At 43.4% G+C, this 19763-nt stretch overlaps 1 protein-coding gene across 2 annotated transcripts in view; it reads right to left on the bottom strand.

The window, feature by feature from the left end:
• LOC148011682 (heparan-alpha-glucosaminide N-acetyltransferase-like protein (DUF1624)) overlaps positions 1-19763 on the bottom strand; it is a 352978-nt gene that overhangs the window by 202635 nt on the left and 130580 nt on the right. For both annotated transcript variants that reach the window (XM_087670955.1, XM_087670954.1), the window contains exon 4: positions 10625-10701. In XM_087670955.1, coding sequence (XP_087527081.1) covers positions 10625-10701 — 77 coding nt within the window. The remainder of the gene's footprint in view (positions 1-10624; positions 10702-19763) is intronic.

Consider the following 19763-nt stretch of genomic DNA (forward strand, 5'->3'; position numbering starts at 1 on the left):
TCTGTCAAAAACTGTCTTTACACGCTTCCCAAGGTGCAAACAGTGCTCAGCAACACTGTAATATCAAAATCCCCAAAATTTCTGCCTCAAATGTGTTCAAAACAATCTTTCTGTCATTGTAACTGCAGTTCATATGCAACTGCCCTCAAAATACATAAAAGCCCCAAAATTTCTTATGAATGTGCCCAGAAATTTGCATCAGCCGTGTCCCAGACACGTATCCTGAATTCTATGCGTGCTTGCGTAGGAACCCCCTCTGCCAGAGATTTATTCTGGAATAAAAGGATAATTTTTAAAACAATACCTGACATGCGCCTGACGTGGACAGAGCGGACGGCGCAAACTGATAGTCGGGCGGGCAGTCAGGCAGCGGGGCTGACGAGGTGGAGCTGCAAAGTCAATGCTACACACAAACGGGTGGCATTGGCCACAGGAGGCGACCACTGGTCCAGACGAGGTCTGCTGGTGGCGTGCTGGGACAGGTGGCGCACGCAGGTACAGGTGCCGCTGAGGGCATCTGGAGCTGCGCGCTGGCGAACTGACAGGCGGTGGCGAGCTGCAGGAGGACACGTTGGTGACGAGCAGGAGTAGGCGGTGCTGGCGGGCAGACGAGGTGGAGAAGGAGCAGGTCGAGCTGCTGAGGATGAGGTGCTGCTATGCAAAGCAGAGGAGCAGGGCGTCTCCTTCTGAAGGTTGAGGCTCAACCTGAGCAGAGATTCTTGAATGCTGAATGGAGCTAAGCTGAACAGAGCCTCAGCTGAACAGAGCCTAAGCTCTGATACCAAATGTGAGGTGGGAGGATCGAGGTGCAGCTGAGAGTGCAGTAGACAGTGTGAGAGTGAGAGAGACAGAGTGAAGCACGACACCCAAGAGAATAGACTGAAAGAGTGTAACATGAAAGTACAAAGTACAACCCTTAAACCTTAGGGTTGTAGGGGGGTGTTCACACCCGACACACGGTAAGTGCCCATAAGTGTGTAACATAAGCACATAAGCACATAAGCACATACGAAAATAAGACTATAAGGCTGGGGGAAAAAACCTCTCCTACCAAGAGTAAAAAGTGCCCAGTGTCCTACTGATCACCGACACTCCCATATGAGCGTAGGCGTAAGTGAGGCGTGAGTCAAATACCCAACATCCTGCAACTCTTGTCTATTCTAGCACGACCCTAGTCTTCTCTATCCATGGATTTCATAACAAATCTTCCCAAATCAAACAAATATGACTCTATTCTTGTTGTGGTAGGTAAGTTCACAAAAATGGCACATTTCATCTCTACCGCCAAGACCATCACAGGCATAAATACTGCTAGACTCTTCCTCAGATACACTTTCAAATTACATGGACTTCAAGACGACATCATCAGTGATCAAGATCCCCAATTCATATCCAGTCTTTGGAAGAGCCTAGAGTCCAAGTTAAGTTATTTAGAGCCAATCATCCACAAGCTCATGGTCAAACAGAACAGGTAAATTAAGTTCTGAAACAATATCTCTGTTGTACCATTAACTACCATTAGAATGATTGGTTTGAGCTCTTGCCCTTTGTAGAGTTTGCTTATAATAATAGTATCCATGCATCTACCAAGCAAACTCCTTTCTTTGCAAACTATAGCATCCAAGGATAGATGTACATCTCTCCAATCAAGTAAAGAGCCCTACCGACCAAGATAAAGCCCAACACCTAGTAGATATATACCAAGAACTTAAGCAATAGATCCAAAAGGCTCAAAGTTGTGCCTCTATTTGGGATTATCTTGTAATGAGAATTTTTGTAACAAATCTTACATCTAGTCTAGTCTCTTGAGCGTAGTCTGGTGCTCCCATAATAGTTTTAGCCATCACTTGTTGGTGGCTAGGTCTCAATTGCATATACCTTCCAACATGGAGTAACAGAGCTTGTGGCTTCTCTAACAAGGTTGAGTTTTGGGTTCTATCAGCTCATCATATCTATTGTTCTTCACTACATGTTACCTTATAGGTGGAACACTAGGATCCCCGAGTCCATCTTCTTCTCTCTCTCGCACCCCCTCTTTTTGGCTCCTTTTTGGGCTTGAGAAGGGTGTTGAGCATAGATGCCTAAAGTTTTGACAATGGCAAAACAGAACCACATTTCAAAGTTGAGTTTCATCCCGAAGTCGAAATGACAAAATAGAGGAATGAATTTTTTGTCTATAACAGGAATATTGTAATATTAGAGAGATATAAATGGTAATACCATTTATATATGTCCTCAAGTTCCTCAACAATATAGAGTATATATGTTCAACCATTAACATAATGTTGAACATCTACAGCAAACCACTTAACTTCCTCAACAATATAGAGTATACATGTAACTTTAGAAGAGATTTGACAAGTATACATGCTTCTACCAGAGATTTAAGACAGTAAGACTTCAAAATCATAACGCATGAGTTTAAAAACTTTCAAGATCAAGATTTAGAAGTTAGAACCTGATATAAAAAACTGCAGCATGCCATCGCCTATGAATAATGATGACATATGTCAAGATTGAAGACTCAAGAGTGGTTGTTCCTCCATGGAAATAGAGGAGACCAACAGCAAATTTTGGGAAAACCAGCTCAAACCAGTGTGCACAGCGAAGGACAAAGAGAGGAGAGGGATTGTTAGCTGGAAACACTAAAAAACAGCCCCAAGTCTGAGGGAAAAGTGCTACAAATAGTGTGGACAGGAAAGGAAAAGGATTGGGCAGCTGAGGGATGAGGAACGTAGGTTTTCAAGGCTGTAGATAGTAGTACCTGTAAAAAAGGGGAAGCAAACAGCAAGTAGGGAGAGTGATCAGCTGAGAAAGGGGGTGGAGAGAAAACAAAACAAGGAAAAATCTGCACACAGCAAGGCAAAATAAACATTCCATCATGAAATTGGGTGAGTTATTCTGCCTGTCCCGAAACACATTTTGGGACCAAAACATTTCCATTTCAGGCAGCCTGAAACTCCATTTTGGGCAACTATGGTATTGAGAAACCAAGTCATTCGGTACACTTTTCCTCCTCCATTCCTATTTCTGTTTCCATTTACAGCCCCAAAAATACTTTCGGAGTGCCTCTCGAGAGAGTCAAGGTGCCACCTAAGAGATTTCAGTAGGCACCACTAAAGAGAGTTTGTGCCTATAAATACAGCACTGATTCCACCCATTCATCATCCCACACACTCATTCCTTCTGACACTATAACTCTCTTCCATATTCTTCTCTCCTTTCTCCATCCTCTTCACTGCTCTTCACACTCTGCGAGGAGGACATTATAGTTCATGGTGTTCACATCCATCTCCACCTCAGAGTTTGCAGCCTACATCATCTGGCATCATCTCTTCTCACTTAGCATAATCATCACGCTTTGTTTGCAGCAAATTCAGGCCGTTTACAGCAAGTTACACCCTCTTCATCAGCCCCACATCAGATACCTACGTTTTTGTGTTTTCTACACTCTTGAAGGACTGCCCAGCCAGTCACCTTTCTACAACCACTTACAAGAGAGATCTTCATCAAATATTCTTGTGTTTTCTTCTCCAAGTACTTCCCAACATCCGCCTTGATAGTAGCCATCATCTCAAAGAGATTTCAGCATATCCTCCATCTCTGACGGCTCCTAAGGACTGCATTTTGCTCTCTCTACAATTTCCTGTCCTTTCCTTCACCCTTCAGCATTTACCTTCAATATCCTACTATCGGAGGACCACATTTCACGCCCTTCATTGTGCATATTCCCTACAGGTGTTCCCACAGGAGACAGATGCTGAGATGCCTCAGCCATGTAGGGATACATCTCTCTAGAGGACAGACATCTCATTGATGGAGAGTTTTCTTTTTCTACTTTTACTTTTGGATCATCAATATGTTTTCTTTCAATAGGACACTATTTCACTTTTCATTCCTATAGGCATGTTTTTCATCTTTTCTCATTCCAGATGAGAAACACACCATCATTATATGTATTGCTTTGGTCTCATAGGCCACATTGGCCTTTTAGAGATGTTGATGTACTCTTTCTTCTTTCTCTTTCTCTCCCTTTTCATAAAGTGTAATTGTATGAATTACCAAAACATAAACTCAAAACTACAGTATGACCAAGAGTACAAAGATACCGCATGACCAAAACTACAAAGGAACGAGATGGCTTGCAGGGGACTCAAAGAAATTGTAGTGTGCCAAGAAAGAAAATCTTGTCGAGGGAGAATATCCACCAACTCAATCATGTTGAGGTGCAAAATGAAGAAGACCTCTCAAGCAGACTAGATAACTCTACACCCTTGAAAAAGAATTGAAAATGAATACATTTTTTATAGTCCATATGTCCCAACAATCCTAGAAGCATAGAAATTGAAAGAGCACTCTTGCATTGGCTTACATAGGATCCACGCACTTGGAATATCATGCCTTTCTAGCTCTTACTGCTTCTTTTTCTTCTTTCTTTTCCTTTTAGATCATATAGGCTTAGACTTAAGAGACTTAAGGCATTTAGTTGGGTTAGCATTTGAGCCCCTTCATTACTCAACAATGTTATCCTTTTCTTTTGCTTGTCATTTCACCATTCTAGTTAGGTTGGGTAGCATCAGTAGGCTACAATGATTCAATACTTTCTCTTAGGGAAGAAATATTTTTTACCATTTGTAATTTTTTAAAAGATTCAATAGTTTGTTATGGTTGTAGCTCTTATTTAGTTATAGATTCTAGTGTTTACTTGTGATAAACAAGAGCCCTTGCTTTGGTGATTTTGTCACTCTTACTACCCTTGTTGGCCAAGCCTAACCACTCAAGACCAAATAGCTGATAGGAGGGACCAAACTTTCTATGCCACGGGCCATAGGACAAGAAAGAAATCGCTATTGAGAGGTTTCCACACATCTCACAAAAGAAACAACAACCATTGAAAATGGCACACTTAGTGAGTGCAGAGGCAACCTCCCTCATATGCACATTTACAAGTCTTTGCATGTGAGGCTTTTTTCCATATTTCCAAAGACAAGTGCAACAAGTTGGATCCAAAGTCTGTCAAATGTATATTTCTTGGATATAGTAATGTCGGTGAGATGGACTATTGCTTTTGGGATCTGCAAGCTTGCAAGGTTAGATTTCCATCATGTTTGACATTTCTAGAGACCCTAGATGATATTCCCCTTTTGGGCAAGCCAATCCTTATTGATGTAAGCAAGTGGTATATCTAATTGAGTGGAGCACAGCCCAAATGCAATTGACCATTAATCATCCAAACTTACTAAGAGGTATCTTGGTCCAAAGGAGGGAAAGGTTGCTTGGCGCATAAGAAGGTTTAAATGGAGTCAAATAAATAACAATAGCCTCTAGGAATTTTTCTCCAACGGCACTGAAAGAGGCTTACGTGCTGTCACACCATACTTGGACAACATATCCAAGCCATACTACCTTTAGGATAGCCATATACCATCATCACATCTGATCATCTCAATACCAAGAATGTACCTTAGCTCACCCAAATATTTTATCTCGAACTTCTTCTTCAAAAGGTCCTTAACTTTAGCAATCCCATTGTCACTGTCACCTGTGATAATCAAGTCATCCACATAGATGACTATGATGACCAAATGTGCATCTCACATTCTCACATAAAGTGAGTGATCGACATTAAAAATATAAAAGCCAATGTTGACAAGATGCTCTCCGATCTTGTCAAACTGTAGTGTCGAATTGATCTAAAAGACATGATAGTTGCCCTTGTAGGTAGAAGAGTATCAATAACAGTGACCAGTCCTAGGTGTGCCGTTCTATTCAATATCGGCCTCTATTCCTATTTGCCTTGCCATGTGAGAAGTTTCGAAACAGCCCCACATGTTGAAGCTTGCTCTAAGGGTTCAAGTGTCATTATTCATCATTGCTTGAGGCTCTGAAGTGAGCAACATGACAAGTAGAGTGTCTAGCTAGCCCGACGTGATTTGTGCTTGAATTTCAAGCCCACATTTTGACCTGCAGCAATCACTCAATCACTCCTCGTTCTCCTTCGAGACTTGGCAAAGGAATTAATACTTCACTAGCATTAGTATCTTGCACTTAGGCATTGTTTGGAGCTCATAAACCTTTGCTCTCAGTTGTACATAGCAACACACCTACTATAATATAGGCTTGAACAATGGTTTATTAGTGCTTTGAGCTCTTGTATGCCTCTACTGTAAGACTTTGATCAAGGAAGCAAGGGCAAGTAATATGAAACCATTTGTACCATAATTGTTTGAGCTATTTTCAATCTTACATGGAAAGGCCAAGCTTGGGATTTCCAATATACAAAATTTTCCATAATGCATGAGGATATCAAGCCCATTAGTATTTTAGGCAAGACATGTACCTCTCAAAATATGATTGTTTTGAAAGTAAACGAGAGGGACAATAGGCTTTGTGGGGCAAAATAGTGTGTGTGTATGGCAAACACTAAGAAAAAAGAGAAACTTAGAAAACATAGAAGAAGAAGAAGAAGGTGAATGATGAATCACTAAATCATGCTAAGTGAATCAAGCTGATACACCTGAGCCAAAGCTTTGAAGATAACAGCATTGTCCTATCTGAATTAGGCCGGTTGAGTGCCATTGCTTTATCCAAAGGGATACCTACAAAAGATGAGATCCGAAGATGGCGTACTCCTATAGGTTGTGTGACAGTAGTAGCGGTATGTGCCATACTCGGTTGTGTAGTAACGAAAAAGTCAATGACCGCTCTTTGTCTATGTGAGCCGAGCTGTGGGGGCCTCCTACTCTGTAGAATAGCTTCTCTATGCCTCTATAGCTCCAAGAGGAAGAAACCCAAGAGTCTCTGATCCTCAAATTGCATGATTTGTCTCAAGGGTCCAAAACCCTATCAAAACAGACAATGGCATTTACCTTACACACACACACACACACACACACACACACACACAGAGAATTGAAGCACAATGATACTCTCACAAATGATTGATTGTATTCAATGAATGAATAAAAGTATGATGATCAAATGTACGCACTGAATATGACCACAATGATGTAAAAATGTACAAATACGTTTTAGAAAACCCTATGACTAAGCATCATAACCATCATAGCAAACTATAGGCCTGACTGTGCTAGGTATCCTAAGTGACAATTGAGGATAGCTAGAGGCCCAAACAAGGAGACAAAATGCATCAATGTGTAGCCCATGAGATGACAGGAAATACCCTCCAAGGTATGGACTAACAGGTCTAGGAAAGTAACAAAACCTAACATATATGTCTATGGTCATGGTTGCACCAATTCATCCAAAGGGATATAGCAACCTATGATTTCACAGGGAATGATAGATAAACTGACAAAGGTATCCAGTTCAAGGCTTGTTGACAAGCCTAGAATGAGAGAGCCTTTGTGAAAAGATTTGCCAAGTCTACAATGGTTAGAGAAGACAACTGAATATATCTTTGCTGATATGCACTCACAAATGTAGTGATAATAACCTCAATATGCTTTGTTTAAGTGTCAAAAACAGGATTCCTTCAATGGCAAAAGCACTCTAGATCAGTCTAAAGGAGTGTCAAAATTCTTTGATGAACATGGAGATCCACAAGTAACTTGGAAAGCCAAATAGTCTCCATAGTAGTTGTAAATTTTTCTCTTTACTCAGCTTTACAATTGGACATAGCAATTGTAATCTGCTTCTTGATGAACTGAGAAATAAGAGAAGTACCCAAAACAGAATAGTTGCCACTATGAAAGACACAAGCATCTAAGCAACCAACCCAATGACCGCATGCACACCATGCATGGCAAGTGATGAATCAGCCTTATAGAAAAGGCCTAAATCCTAGGTGCCTTCAAGATATCACAAGAGACACATCACTGCCTGCCAATGAAGAACATAAAGGCTGTGCATAAATATGCTCAATTAGGAGACTGCAAACAGAAGATTCGGTCTAGTATGCCATAAATTACTGAGATATCCAACAGTCTGCTGATAAAGAGTAGTATCAAAAGATCCATTGCCATTGTCGGAAGAGAATCTAAAACCAAGCTCCAAGAGGGTAGACGCTGAATTACAGTCCTTGAACTGGAAGTGATGAAGAAGCTGTCCAATCTACTTCAATTGTATGATAATGATGCCACCTGTAGACCCAAATCTGTCATGGCAATGATCATTGTACATCATGCTTAAAATCTGCAATTTGGTGAGCATTGACCTGAGTCACAAATTGGGCAAAGCCCCAATCTTTACAGCAAGCTGATAAAGAACTAGAAGAAATTGTTCCGAATTGTGTCAAATGTTGCCCCATGTCAATTGAATTGCCACCAATGCCAAAAACATTTCCCAATTTGCTGAAATTTAAAAAAGCCCCAATGTTGACAGTGCAATTGGAAATGAATTTCTTTGATTTCAAAAGAAGCCCCAAATTTGGAGGTGAAATTGTTGCTGGTGGCAACAGAGGCTGAAGGGAGATGCATGAAGCATGAACACAGAATAGCAGCTCTTGGCCATGGAACCTGAGGTGGAATTAGTAGCTGAGGGGCAGCACAGCCAACAGAGCTGAGGAAAACTGTTAGCATAGTGCTGCAAAGAGTGGTGCCTGGATGAAGACAGTGGCACACTTCAGCAAACTATATTTTGGCAAAACAGGGTGGTGCTCAGGAATAGCAGAGTTGGTGGGCGGCACTAAAAGTAGCACAAGCTAGGACAGTGATGTTGCTGTTGGAGCCGATGCAGACAGGTAAGGTGAGATAAAGCTCGGCAGCTGGGGAGCAGTGGCAGCAACTGCTGCACACTCAGGCAATGGCTACAGGTGGTTGCTCACAGGCAGCAGTAGCTGGGCAGCACCTTTCTCTGGGCAGTGCTGCAAAATGGGCAGTGTACCAAAGCTGCGATGGCTGAAACCTAGCTAGCAATGGTGGAAGATTAGCCAGTGCAGATGAGGGTGGACAATCAGCAGTGGAATTCATCATATTGTGCAAGGAATTAATCATCAAATAATTGTATGTCTGCTGATCTGAATGAGAACCGGCACAATGGCAATGGCTCAATGGAGCAGCCAGACAAGGTGTCGTACTCAATGGCAATGGCTGCATAGGACATGTGATCACTAGCAATGGCTGCTCTGATACAATTAGCAGCCTAGTTGTCAAATAATTGTGCAGGAGAGAGGAAGAGAGAGAGAGAATTGAAGCACAGCAATTATCAATCACAAATGAATGAATGAAGTTCAGTGATCAAGTGTAGACTTTGAGAGTCTGGCCTGTCAAATCTACACTTTTGGTGATCAACGGATCCTAAAAATATTTTCTTTATTCATAATTTCTTTTAAAAGCTTGATTCTATCCTCATTCTCTCGTATATGAAAGCTTGATTCTATCCTCATTCTCTCGGATATAAATGTTTTTTTATTCATAAAGCTTGATTCTATCCTCATTCTCTTGGATATGAATCCTTGATGTAGTAGAGACATACCTTTGTGCAAGATTTAACTCCTTTTTTTAACTCATTTACAAAATTTAATTATATTTTCTAGTGGTCTTTTTCTTTCTCTGTACATAGGGTATGCAGCAACTATATGCTCTATGAACTGGTTGATGTACCTACATGCTGTGCCACTTGATTGTGGATGTATCTGACATGTTTGTGGGCTGAAATACTGTGATTTCAGCAAGGATTTTGTTGCAAAAAATTGTCATAAAAGTTGAAGGCTGAAATTGGTCAGCAAGATGTATTGGTTTGCAGGGAGTCGGGCATTGATTAAAAACTGTTTGCTACAATATGGCAAATGCTCAAGGCACTGATAACATAATCACTGAATATGTGTGCTAAAAATGTGCAAAATGGGCTCTTATAAAAATCCTATACACCAAGTGACCTAACCGTCACAGGAACATTATGATAGGTGTTTTAAGTGACAGTTTACGCTAGCTAGCAGGCCAAAACAAGGGGACGAAGCACATCCATTTGTAGCCGTGAGATGGCCAACAAGGTATGGCTCTGCCCTAACAAAAGCTTCCCACAGCATCAGGATATCCTCTCTGCTGAGAGATGGTGCTCCTAGCACATGAGAAAATCCACCAATGCTCTTTGCATGTCCTATCTCATGAAGATTTGGCCCTGCCTGAAAAGTCATCCTCCGAAGGCCTTGTACATTCCACAAGATGATCCTCATGGGGTGCATCACTTGTGACTAAAACTACTGAATATTTGTCAAGCAGTCCTCGCCAGATTACACCCATCTCCCATGTAGAAGCCTTGAATTGGTTTGATGTAGCTCTAGCTCTAATATGAGAACCCCTTTTCTACCCAAAGATACTTTTGAGCATTTTGTTAGTTTCTTTTTTAGATTATTAATAACACCCTGGAGAAAAATCGCCCTGAGGTAAAAATACAAAGCACAAAGAAGGCCCTGTAAAAAGCAATTCAGTACATTAAGTACAATGCTTGCATGAACAACCATGCGGTGGGCTATGGTTTTTTGAGAAATAAAACTAACTAGTCTTGAATTGCCCAACCACACAAAAAGAAAAGAGTTTATTTTTTTAAAAGCCTACAAACTAAATCAAAATTCTTTCATTCAAAAAATGCAATTTATGACATTGCATATCAAATTTCATGCTAACTTTTTACCACACAATTCTAGAAGAGTGATTTCACCAACCTGCAATATTCCCATTATCCGTAGCCGTCTAATATCCACTCCATATGTTAGATCATTAACTCCATGAAAGTAGCCTCCTGGGGCATCAAGTCAGATTTCAGGATTGACTTAAACCAACATTACAAGCTTCAACAGCATAATGTAAAATGTATTTTATTATGAGTTCTTAACTTCACCCAACCGCAACACAATGTCTCATCAATCTAGCAGTACAAGTTTAATTTTCATTTTACAAGCATGGGGTGTTATGGTGATAAGTTACACTCACCATCCACATAACAAATCAAACCACAGATTTCTCTATGTGTCTATATATGAATGAATGCATGTGATTGTACACACGTGCGCTATCCTTAAATGTGTGCACATGTACATGTTGGTGTGAGTCATGACACATGCATGTGTATGCACATGTGTTCCAGCCTTCAATGTGTGCACATGTATGCAATAAGGGCAGTGCAGAGATCAAAGATGAAGGGGAGGCAGATGTCGCATGTTGGCTGAGATGAGATAAACAAGACAGAACAGGGTGCTCCCCTAAAGGTAGTGTTGGGTAACGGATCATTATCTTCTATCAACATGGTTATATGGTCAGCATATACATGGCCATTGACTCATTAGAGGCAGATCCTCGCATGCCAAGGGGCATTTCTAATGTTGCTAGTACAGCAATGCATGCCAGGCATACAGCAAGTAGGGATAGTCCACCCCCACTCCAATGGACCAATCTGATAAATGAATCTCAAAAGACAAAGCCCATCAAGTAGTGAATTGTACTCAGTACATGCTCACATGGGTGACATGCATCCTGCAAATTGTGACCTTCATGCCATGCATTGAGATATGGCAAGGATGTCCACTCCAAGATCTAAAAGACATCTCCCGCATGGTATTATGTCAGTTGTATACACAGAGTTCCTAGTGAGGCCTTTCGGCCCTAAGTCCACCTCCTCATATGCGGGCACTAACATGTCAAACAAAGGGGCTTGCTAGCTGAGTGGTAACTCATATCCTGTCATGATAAATCTGGAGGTGGATGAAGCAAAGTAGCACAATGCTACACGTCTCCCTAAGATCTCTTTGTCCTGCCTTTAATCCATGTCTCTCACCCCTCATCTTGAATGAGAACACATATAACGTCCTGAAGCTCCTCTCTGTACAAAATGGCTGTATCCCTGAGCTGTATGTCCCTGAAGCTATCCATGCTTGTAGCCAATATGAACACTTCCATCTGTGCCATGATACTTCTCAAAGACTGCTCTCTTGGTTCTCATAGATCTCTGCGTGGACAATTGTGAAGGTATCTACAAATAAGTCTAGATGTTTGTCCTCCTGGAACTACTACAGCTCCCAATGGCAATCTATAAAGTAGTCCCAAAGGTATGCACCCCTAACCTCAGCAAGATGTGTACACACCCATTGTAGTACACTACCCACTTGCCCATCTCTCAAGCTTGCTAAAACTCCCCCATGTAGGACTTCCCATGCGGACTAATGAGGTCTTCTTCCATGCAGATCTTCTCCGCCTCCTGTCCTCTCTTACTTGGGAAAACTCTCAACTATTTGTGTTAGAATAATTAAGAATCAAAGTCGTGATCACTCTCCTCATGGCGTGTGTCGATGAAGGATTTACCTCATTCAAAGCACTTAGCACAAGGGCCTTAGCATGGTGTCATTGTGTGGTGATGTTAACCTATGAAAATTTAGGTGTAAATTAATCCTCAATTTTCGGCAATTTTTTGGCTCTCTTACAGCCCCAAAAAGGAAAATCAACTACAATTCAGTCAAACAGAAATCAAGAGTTTTTGTAAATACAGCGACTCAAAAAGATCTATAAAAGGGAACCACAGCACAGGCTGCTTCCAATCCTGCATCTACCAGTATTTATGGCCATTGTGCCTCAGCCTTTCATCACCATCATTCAAACTCATCTCCATCTCTCAACCTTCATCATGATCCCTATTGTTGCCACAAGTATAATCATCATCCTTCGACCTGTGCAGGAGAGGGGTGCTGCTCCTTGCTGCCCCAGCAATCATCATGCTGCTGCAATGTCATCAATGTTGCTGTCTGGACCTGCCCATCTGCCAAATACAGCCCCTACTGGTGCCAAAACTACCCAAAGTCCTGTGTTTATTGAAATTTCTGTCAGGTAAGCCATGCTGATACTGCCACTGACAAATGCAGATACCACAAAAAACATCCACATCCAGATTCCGAAGTCAACTGACAAGCAGCTGAACGGATTAGCCAGCACCGCCCTGTCAGCTTGGTCCACCAGCCCATGCCTTCCCTACCTGCACTTCCACCATCTCTGCCCACACCTTGCCTTCCCTACTTGCATGCAGTCATCACTTCCAACGCCGTCCCTCCCTGCACAGCACCACCATCTCTTCCCAGCTCATGCCTGCCTGCCCTCACTCCCGCCTTTTCTTCCTGCTTCCATCCTTCTCTCCTGCACACACCTGCCCTGCCTACACTCATGCCTTTTCTGCCTGCAATCCCAGCACGCCTGCCCTGCTGCACTCCCACTACCAACTACACCCACCAGCCTTGTGCCACTAGGTGCTCCCTTCCTTCCAAGCCAATGCCACCCTCCTGTTCTTCTCCTCATGGAACGTTCATAAGCCTCCTCTTCCACCCTCAAAGCCTTCTTGCACATCCTTGCCCCAGCTACTTCCCGAACCCCTTCATCCATTCTCCCTTCTCCCTTCTCCCTTCTCCCAAGGGTCGAAACCAGCACAACATGGGTCCTATATGCATGATGCTTAGGATACATCAGCACCACAGGCCAAAGGAGCAAGCGAGACACACCAAAGTGCAACCAGTCACTGCAACACCAAGGATCCAATGCAGTTTACCCACGCATCCTCCGCTGCTGCCTACCCACTGATTCACTTTTCTCCGAGTATAGAGTTCACCCTTGGGGGCAAAGTGACAGCCCTCAAGGAATCATCTCTCGCTTGCAGACTGGTTGAAGATCACCCTTCCATCCATACCCTTAAGGACTCCACTCAAGAGGCTCTTACCAGCACCCCAGCCACAGTTACCCAAACCCTTAGGGAAGGGTGCATAAGGATCTAGTTCATCTCACCCCAACACATAAAGGCAACACTTGCCACCAGCCCACCGATATCATCTTCAGTAGCATACTTCAATAAATGGGTTGAAGGCTTGAACTATTCTAAACTCAGGGATGTCTTTGCCATTACTATCTGCTTTCCAGGGCTCCACAAGTAGTCTGCTCCCTACCTGTCTGAGATTGGCAGTGTGTTGAGCCACATATACATTGTTGACATGATCTCACCCCCCCCCCCCCCCCCCACACAAAAAAAACCACCGATACCCATCAGTCAAGGTCATTACCCCTACCTATCAAAGATTGGCAGTGTGTTGCGCCACATCATACAATGGGGAATGACCATTGTTGACATGATCTCACCCCCCCCCCCAAAAAAAACAAACACCGATAACCATCAGTCGGTCATTGTCCCTACAAGGTAGCTTGATGCTCTTCCTCAAACCATCAAGATTCCATCCATTCATGCTATTGAGAAACCACCCAAAAAAAAAACACCGATACCCATTAGTCAAGGTCATTACCCCTACCTATCAAAGATTGGCAGTGTGTTGCACCACATCATACAATGGGGAATGACCATTGTTGACATGATCTCACCCGCCCCCCCCAAAAAAAAAAAACACCGATAACCATCAGTCAGTCTCATTGTCCCTACAAGGTAGCTTGATGCTCTTCCTCAAACCATCAAGATTCCATCCATTCATGCTATTGAGAAACCAGTTCTTCAATTTACACACTTCATTTAGGGTTTCCCATTGACAGCCCCAAAAAGGATTGGTGTCCACATTCTGGTTACTTTTTATGTGGGTGCTCAGTTAGAGGTGCGCCACCCTAGACAGCTTATGCCTATAAAAATGCCATCACTTCATTCATTCATTCTACCACCCCACTTCATTCATTCTTCACCCCTCTTTCTTCATCACTCCAACACTCTTCCCTCTCCACTCCACTATTGCCCATACCCCTACTGGAGGACATCACAGTTCGTGGTCACCCTTTCTCTTCTCCGTCATGCGCCCTGTTCCCTCACTCAGGTCTTGTGTTTCAAGCTCTTCGATCCTAACATCAACATTTGCTACATTGGCGTCAACCTCTTCCTCATCATGTCACTTTGGATTTGCGTTTGCTTGTTTCGAGGCCTTCCCTTTGCCTGGCGTTACCTCCTCTGGTCTCGAGTCAACATCCTTGTACCTGGCATCAATTGTCAGCATTTGGGCTGTTCCTAAGTTGTATTTGCAGCTCATCTCCCCATGCATTTGCATTTTGCAGCCTTGGGACTTCTCCCACATGTGACGACCTTCCTTCACACAGGTGTCAACATCTAGGTTCCTACAGTTTGCGTTTTCAGCATTTTGACCTCTCAGAGTTGCATTTGCTACCCAGGCCATCTCCTTGAAGTTTGGGGACTACGGTTCGCTCCCTCAATAGCTGGTGATCATCTTCCTCATCTCCAATGTCATCAGAGGACTATGATTCGCTCCCACGATAGTTGTCCTTCACCTTCCAATAATTACTTCGATAGCCCACTACTCGGACGACTATGTTTTGCTCCCTTCACTATGCAAATTCCCAGAGGTGCTACCGCCTAATTCAAACAAGACAGTGCAATCATCTTTTGAGCTTCAGATCCACTGTATCGGCTTTCCTTCTCATAGCATGATTTAGTGCATCATTACCGTGTTCTTGTGTTTCTGAGTTTCTCTTCTCTCTCGATGCTTGCCGTACACACATTGCGTTCCCCTCGCAAACCCTACTATCTCTCTAGTCTCTTAGTCATTTTTTGACATGGTATCAAAGCCTTCTTTTGTTAGTCATTTTTGACGCATGCATGCTTTCTAGTTAAGTGAGTCTCACATTGACACCTCCTAGGCCAATGTTTTTCTTGCAAGACAATAGACCATCTTGCAGCAAACTATCATAGGGCACATTACCGACGGACATCTTTTCAAGATGAGAGAGTCAATACACATAAGACTCACATGAAAAGTAAGGGAGAGCATCAAAGACGAGCATCACCTAGTAGGGGAGGAGAAAGCACCAATGATGAAGTGAGTGGACTCAACATCAATATACATAGGGGCAAGGAGGCCTGGAGCAACAAAGAGAGGTTGAGGAACGATAGATAGTAGTTAAAGATCTTAGACCAACTAATCGAGCAACATCATTTCAGCCATTTGCGGCTTTAACAAGGTCCCCTCAAGCCTGCTCGGAGCCATAGAGGCCACAGTCTCTTGTTTCAAATGTCCCCTAGTCCTTACCAATAATCCCTTCAAGAGCCTAAGATGCCACCACCCCATCCTTCAAAGGTCTTCCAACACGCTCTTAATGCACTTGCAACTCTAGTTTCCACAAGCCTTAAAGCTGAGACACCAAAGATGATACCTTTACAAGTCCCTTCGACTAATCAAGCAAGAACACCAGCTACTTCATAAGGGAGAGAGAATATACTCCATGAATAGGAGATAGATGACTTGGATAGCTCATTGGTTTGAGAGATTTTCTCCGTTGTTGCTTGAGGTCACAAAGATAGAAGAGACAAGTTTTTGATAGTTATACACTTAGGACATAGCAAAGATAGGCTACAAAACCACACTAGTCCAAAAGACTAGGACACTCCCCGGGAAGATCCTCTCATCAAATGTACAAGATTCTGGCAAACGAGTTTCAAGTAACACCGAAATCTCATGGAACAAGATGTGCATAGAGCACTCATAGGAGAATCAATGCATTTTCTAGTGGTACACAAGCAGCACCTTTTACGAGAGCATATATTTCGTAGAGCCTTCTCCCAATGCAATGCTACACTCATGGGGTAACAAATGTGCAATGGTCTCCAACAATACATGATTGGGCACTCTCATTTGAGGGAGAGCCATATGGGTCTCTAAGAGACTGTATGATGCATTTATGTGTGTAGATTGAGAGTTCTTGAAGGCCATCATGTACAGAGTTCTTGAATGGCACGACACAGAGGATGGGATTTCCAAAGTAGTGAATCACAGAAGTTAAAAATCTCTATTCTTCATGTTGAGAAATCATTCACCCACAGTTTACGTTTTTGCGTTTCTGCATTTTTCATTTAGGGATTGTAGCCCCAAAAAGGGGCGCCACCCTAGACTAACTGTGCCTATTTATGGGCCCCTCTCTCATTCATTCCTCACAGCTGATTTATTTAGTCCGTCACCTCTTCTCTCCAGCCTCTCCACTACCCTTACATCCCTTCAAGAGGACATTGCGGTTCATGATCCGTGGTTATCTTCATCATTTTCCTTGTGCTACGGCACTCTTGTTCCCTTGTATCACATTCACTCCACGATTCAGAAATTCGTCACAGTTTCTTCTCTCTTCTCTTCTCTTCTCCATGTTTGCCAAGTTCACTCCATGTTCCTCCCCGCTGACCCTATTGTCTCGCTGGTATGTCATCTTTTGACATGGTATTCAAGCTGGATCTGCTCAAACAGCGGCAAAGATCCTCCACTCCAGTAACGGCAAAGACCGGTGGCAGGTTCAGCATCCATTTTTCTCTTCTTCCACTGCATCAATATCTCGTTTTTGCAGGTTTCACATGTTTCCAACTTGCTGCCCACACCCCTTTCACAGAGGACATAGCAGTCTCAGCTATCCCTTGCTGTCATCTAAAGTCTAGCCCCTCTTTCCAGCCTTCCACCTATAATTTGCAGTTGTTTACAGCAAACTATTGTTGATCACTCTCCATTCAGAAAGTAATCTCGTTTTTGCAGATTTTAGGTATTTCAGCTTGCAGCCCACACCCCAGACGTGGAGGACATTGTGGTCCAAGCTGGCCATTGCTGTCTATAACAGCTTGGTGCATGTTTCCAGCCTACCACACACTGTTCGGAGCTGATTTCAGCATACTAATTGCTACTGCTGGTTTTTCCTGCGTTTTTAGTCTTTCTCTCTTCTCCTCATCCGAGAAGCCAAAGACCAGTGGCGGTTCGACATCAACATTTGATTTCTCTATCATTTCCACTGTGCATTGGGAAATATCCTTTTTCTCCCTCCCATCCTCTCTTATCCAGTTTACCACACCGATACCATGGCATTGCCCTTCTACTGGGTGTTCCTACTGCGGCACGAATGATCATCTCACCGAAGACTCTCGACTTCGACCTTTCATCCCCACCCCCCCGGAGTATATGCGTCTTCCACCACGCACTCCTCGTGCCACCTCTCCTTTCTGGGCCACAAAGATCGTTCTGCGCCAGCTATCAAAGTATTATGCTCAAGGCAATAAGCCGCACCCGACACACACTAAGTCCTTACGAGCACACGGAGGCTCTAAGACCTTACGAGGCGATAAGCCCTCCTAGAGACCACCCCACTGGACGGAGGTTTCCCCCACCCACTTCCGAGTACAATGGCTTCCATGGCCCACATCTCCTCCACAGTCCACTCTCTTGAGAGCCCACGACTGTTCCCAACCCCTCGCTCATCTTGAGCCTCCTTCTTCTCCACCCTCTTCCACTCAGGATCAAGAGGCCACTTCTCGATGCTTTCTGGCTTCTTCTTCCGAGCCCCAGATACCTTCTTCAGCACGACCAACGGCAGTTCTTTCATCATCAAATGCTTCGCAGTCCGTGAGCCATGAGTGGTTGGATTCCCTTTCTCTCTCAGACTGGGAATCAGAGGGGGATTTTCTTACTTCGCCCTTAGAGGGGGCTTCTAGTTCTTCTTCGGCTTCACAGGGGGCTCCTACTTCTACTCCTTCCGATTCAAAGAGGGACCCTATGTGCCATGAAGTTCTTCACACACCACCACCTTTCACTTTTGAGGAGTGGCTCTCCTTTGAGCAATCGTTTCCTCTACTCATACCGAGGATCTAGAGGATCTACCTAGATCGGAGCCCTTGCTTCTTCAGCAGTGACTTGGTGGCTAGGCCTTCGTATTCCTTCCAGCATGGAGTCACGGAGCTAGTGGCTTCTCTCCCGAGGTTGAGTTTCGGGTTCCACAGCTCATCCGGTCTCTTGACTATCTTCAAAGGTCTCCTTTTAGGTGGTATTCTCAAATTAGAAGGTGGATCTTCTTCGTCCCTAAGTCAGCATGGAGCCAACTTCCAAGATCAAGTATGGGCATATCCTTATGATTCTCAGCACCACACAAAAGTCTAGCATTCCTCCTATGCATTGCATGTTTTCATCATCTTTGTACTAGGGCGCTTGGGCAAGTGAACAAATTTCCCACGAGGGACACTGTCCAAGTGGCACCTGTTGCATGAGCATTCTTTAGCATGTAGCATTGCATCTCCACCTCACTCCTCTTGTTCCCCTTTTTGGGCCAAAGAGGGGGTGTTGAGAAACCCTTCACCCACAGTTTGCGTTTTTTGCGTTTCTGTGTTTTGCGTTTAGGGTTTGGAGCCCCAAAAAGGGGCACCACCCTAGACTGACCATGCTTATTTATAGGCCACTCTCTCATTCATTCCTCACGGCTGATTCATTCAATCAGTCACCTCTTCTCTCTAGCCTCTCCACTACACTTACAACCTTCAGGAGGACATTGCGGTAGTTCGTGATTCATGGTTTTCTTCATCATTTTCCTTGTGCTACGGCACCCTTGTTCCCTTATATCACATTCACTCCATGATTCAGAACTTCATCATTCCATTCATTAGAGTTTCTTCTCTCTTCTCTTCTCTTCTCCATGTTTGCTGAGTTCACTCCGTGTTCCTCCCCGCAAACCCTACTGTCTCACTGGTAGTTCATCTTTTGTCACTTCACTACATAGCAAGGTCCTTGTCAATGGGATTATAGCAATGCATTTTGATGCACTGATCACTAGCATTAGAGGCATTAGTTTGCCCATCTTAGAGCTTGAGGAGCTCCTTCATGTGTAGCTTGCAAATGACACAGTACTATATTTAGATTGCATCTCCTCATCCCCAAGGATTGAGACCATTATTTTCAAGTCAGTGGAGCATTTAGGTAGAAAAAAATTTCCAACGATCATTTGTTTAACAACTCAAACAAGTTTATCAAAAGACTCTGGTGACCAAATATTGCTGGACACCACCTAGTCATTGAAGCAAAGAGATGTTTGATG

Source organism: Lygodium microphyllum, chromosome 28 (assembly GCF_053477565.2).
Source record: "Lygodium microphyllum isolate KBCC chromosome 28, Lygodium_microphyllum_v1.1.10, whole genome shotgun sequence".
NCBI lineage: Eukaryota > Viridiplantae > Streptophyta > Polypodiopsida > Schizaeales > Lygodiaceae > Lygodium > Lygodium microphyllum.